Source organism: Olea europaea, chromosome 1 (assembly GCF_002742605.1).
Source record: "Olea europaea var. sylvestris chromosome 1, O_europaea_v1, whole genome shotgun sequence".
Lineage (NCBI taxonomy): Eukaryota > Viridiplantae > Streptophyta > Magnoliopsida > Lamiales > Oleaceae > Olea > Olea europaea.
In genome coordinates, this window is record NC_036237.1 from 26,557,888 (window position 1) to 26,566,653 (window position 8,766).

Genomic DNA, 8,766 nt, shown 5'->3' on the forward strand with positions numbered 1-8,766 from the left:
TTTGAAATGAATGATAAATATTCTATGGATCATGCTACACAAACATAATTATTGACATGCGGAATGATCGAACACTCATACCTAGGGGATCGGGCATTATTTTATTCACGTGGGGTCCACGCTCAATGTAAGGATCGATCACCCAAATTCGGGCACTTTGTCATTTTCCATATTCTATTGGGCAGGTGGGGAAGACAAAATGCTTATTGTGTCCCATCCCGAACCCACCTTTTGAAAATTCCTTAATTGGGATGGGATTGGGGAAGGCCATCCAACTTCGTCAGGCATGGTGTTTAAAAAGTAAAAAGACCATGCGCATAGTGTTAAAAAGTGGGGATAGGTACACAATGAAAATTGAAAAGCTGGTATATAGTTACCACACTTATAGAAGGTTGTAGATTTATGGAGGAATTCGATTGTGCTATATGTACATAATAAGTTTGTATAATTATTTATATACATATGGTATGATGAGATACGATAATGTTTGAATTTCTTCAACTAAAAAAATCACCAATACATAGTCTGTATTTAAATCATTATATAATTATTTATGCGCAAGTAGCGTTATTAAGAGGAATTTACCCGACGACCTTTCACTTGTTTAAAGCTTAACACAGAAGTTCAGATAAGTCTTTGATCTTTTCTCATCTGTATGAATATGGGATTACAGTTTTTTAATCACATTTTTGGTCAACTTCTATCAAAATTTGATTTTAATCTCCACCATATAATCACCTCCTCTGCTATTTGCATTCATCCACAATTCATCACTGTGTGAGCAAGAGGAGGGTCAATTATGGAGAGTAAATGGTTAATTTGTTTATTGCTTATCAGCGGTTTTAGTACTTACTGTTACGCGTCCAAAAGCATGAGAATGCGGCTGTCTACTGAGCAAAACATGGAGGATTTGCTTACCAGACGCAATCTTCTTTCGAATGGACTTGGCTCCACTCCTCCCATGGGGTAATTTTTTTCTACCCATTTGTCTTACGGATAATATGGGTTTATTATTGCTTCGTATTGGTGTAAACCCTTATTCCAAGCTGAGCAATTTTATTGGTTACTGTCATAGTCAATGTTATTTTATTGATAATCGATTTCTTGTATTTGATTTAGGTGGAATAGTTGGAATCATTTCGCCTGCAATATTGATGAAAAAACCATCAAAGAAACTGGTAACTGCTTATTACTATCATTCACTTTTTCTCCTTGATTTCTCATAATTCTGCATACCATTTAGATCTTATGAATCAGTTAAGATTGTTCTGCATCTAGATGTTCACGAAAATGGTGCAAAAACTTGTTATTTTGCTTCATCATCAGTAGATTTGTAAATAAATTCTGTGTATCTTTCTTGACAGCTGATTCTCTGGTTTCAACTGGTCTTTTTAAGCTTGGTTACATATATGTCAACATCGGTACAACTTCATCTCTAGCTTTAATTTATTCTTTTTCCCGTGCTGAAAACTCTTGTTGAATAGACATGAAGAATTAGTAGCTGATTGAAATATCTTAATCTTTTCTATTAGATGATTGCTGGGCGGAAAGTTCTCGTGACGACAAGGTTTGCTTTTGTAGAGTTATGTGATGTTCATTTAATAACGTTCGGAATTATGTTATTGTTTTCTTACATCTTTTCTGTAAAATCCGATATCAGGGTAATCTAGTGCCTAAGAAATCCACATTCCCATCTGGCATTAAAGCTCTCGCCGACTATGTCCACAGCAAGGGTCTTAAGCTCGGAATTTACTCAGATGCAGGGTAATTTGGGTTTGCTGATGCATTAATTGAAGTCATGCGTGTATGTGTAAAAGCAAGAGTTCCATTAATAAATGCATTTTCTTTGATTTTCAGATATTACACTTGTAGCAAAAAACAGCCTGGTTCACTTGGTCATGAGGAACAAGATGCCAAAACCTTTGCTTCTTGGGTATTGTACTTACTACATATTTGGTTTGATGTATTAAACTGTACTTGGTAGTATTACGGAAGAGAGAGAATTTAGAATTTTGTTCATTGTCTAATGTAGTACTGTCGAATATTGCTTACCAAAATGTTCTTGATTGTCTGTTTTGATGGAGACGTTCCTTACATTTGAGTTCATGAAGTGTTGGAGAGCATAAATTCTGTGCTTCAACAGAAGCATCCACCGGTGGCTTTCCTTTCACTATACAACAAATTTGTGTTAATGACATGCTTTTTCTACACTACAGGGCATAGATTACTTGAAGTATGATAATTGTAACAATGATTTCTCAAAGCCAACTCAACGGTACCAAGCTGATTTCTTAACTTCATTCAGACAATAATGTCTTGCTTTCTTGTTAGGTTCGGTTGATCTGAAAAAAAGTTCTGCAATTATTTTTCCTTGCATAGGTACCCTGTGATGACCCGAGCATTAATGAATGCAGGCCGTCCGATCTTCTTCTCTCTCTGCGAATGGTGATTCTGTTTTTACGTTGTTATAGTTTCGTGTATTTGGCTTTACAAACTCTGGATTTTGACACGATTGCCTGTGCTTGTCAGGGGAGATCTGCATCCAGCTTTGTGGGGTTATAACGTAGGAAACAGCTGGAGAACTACTAATGATATCTCAGATAATTGGGATAGGTACTTTCTCTTAGGATTATTTATTTGTCATAATTCACTGTATACCTGAAGCCTTGAACTAATTTTCCATTCGAACATTCTTTCTTCTGCAGTATGGTCTCAAGAGCAGACCAGAATGAAGTTTATGCGGATCTTGCAAGGCCCGCTGGCTGGAATGGTTAGTTTTGCCTGAAGTCAAAACTTACAACTTCATTGACTTATTATCAGAAGCCCAATGTTCTCATGGCTTGCCTTTGAACAGATCCCGACATGCTTGAAGTCGGAAATGGAGGGATGAAAAAAGATGAATACATTGTTCATTTCAGCATATGGGCAATTTCTAAGGTTGTTTCTATACCATACATATGCTATGTTTGGTAAGGTGGATTGGATGTACAAGAAGCTAAAATCCTGTCATTGTACTGTCAGTCCTTCGTGCCAACTGCCAAACATACCGTTAAAGTTTATCTATCGTAATTGGCTTAATTTTGCTTTCTGATCTTATATTTATACAAGAACGTGTAACATAACTGCAGGCTCCCCTTCTCATTGGTTGTGATGTGAGAAATACAACTAAAGAAGTTATGGAAATCATTGCAAATAAGGAGGTGCTTTCTGTGAATCAAGGTAACTACATCGATCTGCCATTGTAAATGTATTCTGCAGTCCGGTTTCCCTGATTATTAACGTTCTAGTAATTGGTTTAAAACAGACAAGCTAGGTGTTCAGGCTAAAAAGGTTAGGATGGAAGGTGATCTCGAGGTAATCCTGCAATTTTCATGTTGTGATATTGCGATTATGCTTTTTTTTCATATTAGAAATTCAGAATACTATGTGCCTTTCTATTTTAATGTATAGGTGTGGGCTGGTCCGCTTTCAAACTACAGAGTGGCCATAGTTCTGCTGAACCGTGGTTCTTGGCCAACTTCCATGATTGCTCACTGGGATGATATTGGGCTCCCTCCAAACACTGCTGTTACTGCAAGAGACCTTTGGGAGGTAACACACACACGCGTACATACATAGAAATATCTATATACTGATATTCCCTTCTTTAATGGTTGGATGCACTATGTATGCAGCACAAGACTCTGAAGACAAAATTTGTAGGAAATTTGACAGCAACAGTGGATTCTCATGCATGCAAAATGTACATATTGAAACCGGTTTCTTGAGAAATTTCTGGCTCTGTGGTCAGCATTAAGTTGTATTTTTCGAATAAAATTGGCAGCCAACATTCGAATTGATCGCCTTCAGTAAATATTCGAATGTGAAATCTCCCTTTGCTCCGTCTTTACCAGTGCCGTATGATTAGATCATTATCAAAATTTTTGGTGATGGACGAAATGCTTGATTAAAGCAAATAACGGTTGGATTTTCATATAGCCTCGAGTAGCGCTAGAAATTTAGACAAACGATAAGAGACGTCCAGACTGAATCATTTATAAAAGAGAATTTTATACTTGGAACCGTTTGGTTCCGTGTATAAAGGCAGAATTGAACTGACCAGTTTTAATTCAGCTAGGTTCAACTATAAAGTCTATAAATTATATAAAAAAAAAAAAAATGCCAAAATTGCAGTGAAAGCACTTGTTTTAAACATAACTAAAGATATCATTAATAATTTTTTTCGATTCTGAATACTGTTTTACAGATAACATTATTAAATTAATAAAATTATCAACTTCGACAATATTTGAAAAAAATATAGGAAATTAAACTTTTAATTAAAAGGTGCAAATGGTTCCTTCTTTCATTTTTGGCAGCACAATCGGTAAACTTTGTTAGGTCCATTTGATTTTCATTTTTCTCAAAATGTATTTTTCTCTCCTTTATTTTCAACCACATATTTTTCATTAAAATAATATTACACGTAAATCAAAAACTTTTCATCCACACATTCTCCATCAATTTACTATTTTAAAATTCATTTTTTCTTCAAAATGGGTATCAAACATCCTGTTAAAAAAAAGTAGCATAGGGGCCTTTAAATGAAAAACTCTTTTTCTGTCCATTAGTTTGATGAGTCTAAAAATATCGCAAATCATAGGTTTTTGTATTGTATCACTTTTTCGAGGTCATAAATATAAGAGAAATGCTAGGTGTACATCCTGGTTGCAGTTCTCTAATATAATTGCGAGCTCTCTATTAGAGGGCTGTCAAATTAAGTATATACTTAGCATTTTTCTAAATATAAACATAAATAACTAATATATTGAATATTGAAACCAGTTTCTTGAGGATTTTTGGCTTTGTGATCAGCATTATTCAATGAAGTTTATTTTAAAATAAAAATTGGCAGCTGATTGTATTTGGAAATTACATTTAAAGCAATCCTCTTACAAGAATACTGTTGACCTCAAAAAATGCGTAAACAGAATCTTGGTCACCTTCCTTTCACTTAGATAATATGAAGCATTCTAACCCTAGTCAAACTCCCCTCTCCCGTCTTTTGCACTCATATTTCTCTTGTCCGGCCGTTGACTTGACAGTCGAAGTGCAAATGATCATTGGACTTTTTCTTGACTGATGACCTTTGCCTTCTAATGGGATGATCCGGTGTGCAGGTGATGTTTACGCTAAGGGAAGGTAGTCAAAATTTCGTTGATGCATTTTTTGAGGTCAACAAATACTTACTCGCAAAATTCTCTTAGTCCTTTTTAGTACTTTCTTTTATTCTTTACCGTTAATGAATGGTATGTGGATGCATTAATAGAGAGTAGAGTGTAAGAAACTCACGCATGTTTGGTATATTGGATTAAGCGTGACTGTATAAGAATATAAGAATACATAATAAAATTATCAAGCGTCGCATCTCGTCTCTCCTCAATGTTGTAGGTGAACTCACACCAGTGAAGGTCGTTTCTCACCTGCCAAAAGAAGAAAGCAGAGGAAAAGAAATGAGGACCCAATATGTTTTCAACTTTGAGGAATCTTCCAAAATGTGTCATAGATATAGCTTCCTAGTTGACCACCAATAAGTAACACATCGCAACATCATTTAACAAATAGTGTAAGTTAATCGATAAGTCCCCATTTGGTTTTGATTAAAATCAATTTAAAATTTTAAGTCAAAGCAACAACTAATTTTCACCACATATTTCCTTTATTTTTATTAACATCTACTAAACAATTGATTTTAATCTACATCAAACATGGACTAAATTATTTACACTACAATATGATTAACACAACTCGACCATTGATGAAAACTACAGAATCAAAATTATTACATACACGTCAAAAAATAACATAAGTTGTAATTACACGATCTTTCTTAAACACTAGTTCAGTGCATGTTTGGTAACAATTTTTAATATCAAAAAATCAATTTTTTGACCGTCATTACACTATTCAAGCCGTCATTTTTGACTTCTTCTTTCACAGATAAGATTTATTTTTCTCTCCAACGGTCAAAAAATTAATTCTCAAAATCACTATTGAACAAGCCCTGAAGCTGTAAATTTGCTAAATTTTCAACAAAAACCAGTAATTATAATTCACCCATATTTTATCCATATTTGTGTAAATTGCCCAAAATGAAAGCAGCCCGTGGATCTATCCTGTCACGATAGGTGGGCTGGGTTTGGCAACCCAACCCACTCTGCTTTAGTTTGTTGGAAGTGGAAATTACATGGCAATAGGTGTTTAAATTTTACAATTCATATATCAGATACAAAATTTATTTTTTGAAATATCATGTATTAATTTAATTATAAAATCGCCCACACCAACTGTCCCACGCATCAAATCTTAATTATTATTATTTCCTTCTCTCTCTACACTCTTTATGTTCTCTCTCTACACTCTCTCGTTTCTCTGTTCTTTTTCTTATACAGCACTGAATCACTGTCGACGACAACACCTCGTCGACGGTGACTACAGCATGACAGCACAGTTCGCACAACATGACAAGATCCAACCATTTGTCATCCAATTTTCAAAGATTGCCTTGTGCCTTCTACGCTCAGTTCGCACAATGATCTGAATGTTGTAGTGATGATCTGAATGGTGATGGTTTGACTATAGAGGTGGCGATGACAATTGTGATTGTGGTAGTATAGTGGTTGGTTTCTGTGGGTGTGTATTTTTGTTGAGATTTGATAGTCTCGATTTTGTGGAAATTTGGTCACGAACTGGTGTTGAAAATTTGGATTGAGTTTTATTGGTTGTGTGTTGATGGTGGTGGCTGTGTGGTGGTGGTGCACGTTGTGTCGTGATAGTGGTGATGGTGGTTGTTTAGTAGTGGTGGTGCAATAGCAACTGTGCAGGTGGTTGTTGGTGGTAACGGTGGTGATGATAGTGGCTGTAACGGTGCGTTTCTGTTAGTGATGGAGGTGGTTGTTTGTGGAGAGCTGACAGTGGTAGTTGTGGTGGTGTTGTAGTCGTGGTGGGGTAAGGGTGATCGCAAGTGGCCGTAATGAGAGTGGTGGTAGTGTTGTTGGCGGTGGTTGTGATTGTATTATGGCAGGGTGGGTAGTGTTTGTGACCAAAGTATTAGCGATGGATTGGGATTGTGTATTTGGTATATGTGATCAAATATTTGATTTTTTGTAACTGACTATTAAACTATGATCTTAAAATTCGATAATATGTAATCTTAAAATTTGATAACCTGTGACTGAAAAAATATGTGACCAACAAATTTGAAAATATGTCACTGATAGATAAATTGTAACCTATAATTTTTTTTATTTGTGACTAATGAAATAAAATGTGATCTATAAAATTAAACCGTGATCCATGAATCTTTTGATTTGTGATCTCGAGAAAATTCGTGACTAATTAATTTGATACTATGTGATCAATAAATAAGTTGTGACCCATAATTATATTTTTGCGACCAATAATTATATAATTGTGACTTTATTAAATTTTATTTATTACCTCATACCTGATTTTTGTATTTTCAAATTATACATCTGACTTGTGATTTGGTGTCACTGAGGTATGATTTTTTTTTCCTTGTTGGAATCATTGTAGACAAGCAATGACTAATTTGCGAGCTTAAAGCTTAAACTTTAAATTATCATTTCTCGGTACTTTGACGAATCAACGCAGTTAAGAGTTTATTATATTATGAAGGTTAATTTCATATGCGGCCTCTATAATTTAACCTAATTTTTAATTAGGTCACTATACTTCGATCAATGTCAAATGAATTTCTCAACATTAAATTTGTGTCAATTAGGTCTCTTTAGATCACTTCATTCAATTTCACCACATTATTTTAAGCTAGACACTTGCATGACTTTAACATACTAATGGCCATCCTATGTGGCCATAAAAACGACTTTAAAAAATGATATGATTGAAATCTCATTTTAAAATTAGACTTGCGGCGATATTTTATCTTTTTTCGATTAAACCACCTCTTCCAAATCATCTTTTAAAATCAGTGGAATGTCTATTAGTATTTAATGACTAAGTCAATTTTTGATGTTAGACAATACAATGAGGTTGAATAAAATGGCTTAAAAACATTGGACATTGGTTCATATTTTTAGTTTTGACATCTTATTTTGTTTAAATTATTTCTTTCAAATCTTTTTTTTTAAGGCTAGTAGGATGACTGTTAGTATTCAATGGTATAATTAATTTTAATCACATGTTTCATGGTATTTATAACTTTTTAACCATATATTTTATTGTTTTTTTATCGAAATTTACTAAAAATTTGATTTTTTATTTAAACCAAACAGGGCAATATGTCCTAGGCAACGAGTTTTATGTTTAATTACAAAGGACTAGAATGGAAAATTTACAAATATTTGTGGTCTGAAATGAAATATTGTTAAACTTGAGTGGGTATGATTGAAAAATGAATGGACACAAGAATGGAAAGAAGCGTTTGCTCAATAATGGCATAAAATGCTTATTGGGAATCGCACTCTCTCTGCTCAATTCCAAGATCTCATCTGCCACAACACACCCGAACCAAACATATGTTCATTCAACTTTTACTCCTCTTCTCCTCTCCCATTGGTGCAATAACCCAACACCAAAAAGTATGAATACAAACTGAAGATGATGAGGAAATCCATATAGCATTTTTTGTTTAAACCAAGAAAAGAAAAAGGAAAAAAAAAATTTGTTAAAGCTTTCCCACTTTGTAAAGGTGTGCAGGAGCATCTTCCTTTACCCTTCTTGAACTATTGACTATTAGTGTTTGTT

The 8,766-nt window shown here is 34.4% G+C and overlaps 1 protein-coding gene across 1 annotated transcript; it reads left to right on the forward strand.

Moving 5' to 3' along the window:
• Nucleotides 1–541: 541 nt before the first annotated feature.
• LOC111399050 (alpha-galactosidase 1-like) lies at nt 542–3,889 on the forward strand. The gene is made up of 15 exons (XM_023026268.1): nt 542–966; nt 1,120–1,178; nt 1,365–1,421; nt 1,533–1,567; nt 1,661–1,764; nt 1,858–1,933; nt 2,217–2,275; nt 2,380–2,445; nt 2,530–2,613; nt 2,706–2,770; nt 2,855–2,937; nt 3,129–3,219; nt 3,305–3,354; nt 3,451–3,591; nt 3,675–3,889. The coding sequence occupies exons 1-15, from the start codon at nt 800–802 to the stop codon at nt 3,765–3,767; spliced, it is 1,230 nt and encodes a 409-aa protein (XP_022882036.1). The 5' UTR covers nt 542–799; the 3' UTR covers nt 3,768–3,889.
• The last annotated feature ends 4,877 nt before the right edge of the window (nt 3,890–8,766 follow it).

Coding starts and splice junctions, on each gene's coding strand:
- LOC111399050 (XM_023026268.1), top strand. CDS start 800: ATGGAGAGTAAATGGTTAATTTGTTTATTGCTTATCAGCGGTTTTAGT. Junction 1,179..1,364: donor AAAAACCATCAAAGAAACTG/GTAACTGCTTAT, acceptor CTTTCTTGACAG/CTGATTCTCTGGTTTCAACT. Junction 2,771..2,854: donor AAGGCCCGCTGGCTGGAATG/GTTAGTTTTGCC, acceptor GCCTTTGAACAG/ATCCCGACATGCTTGAAGTC.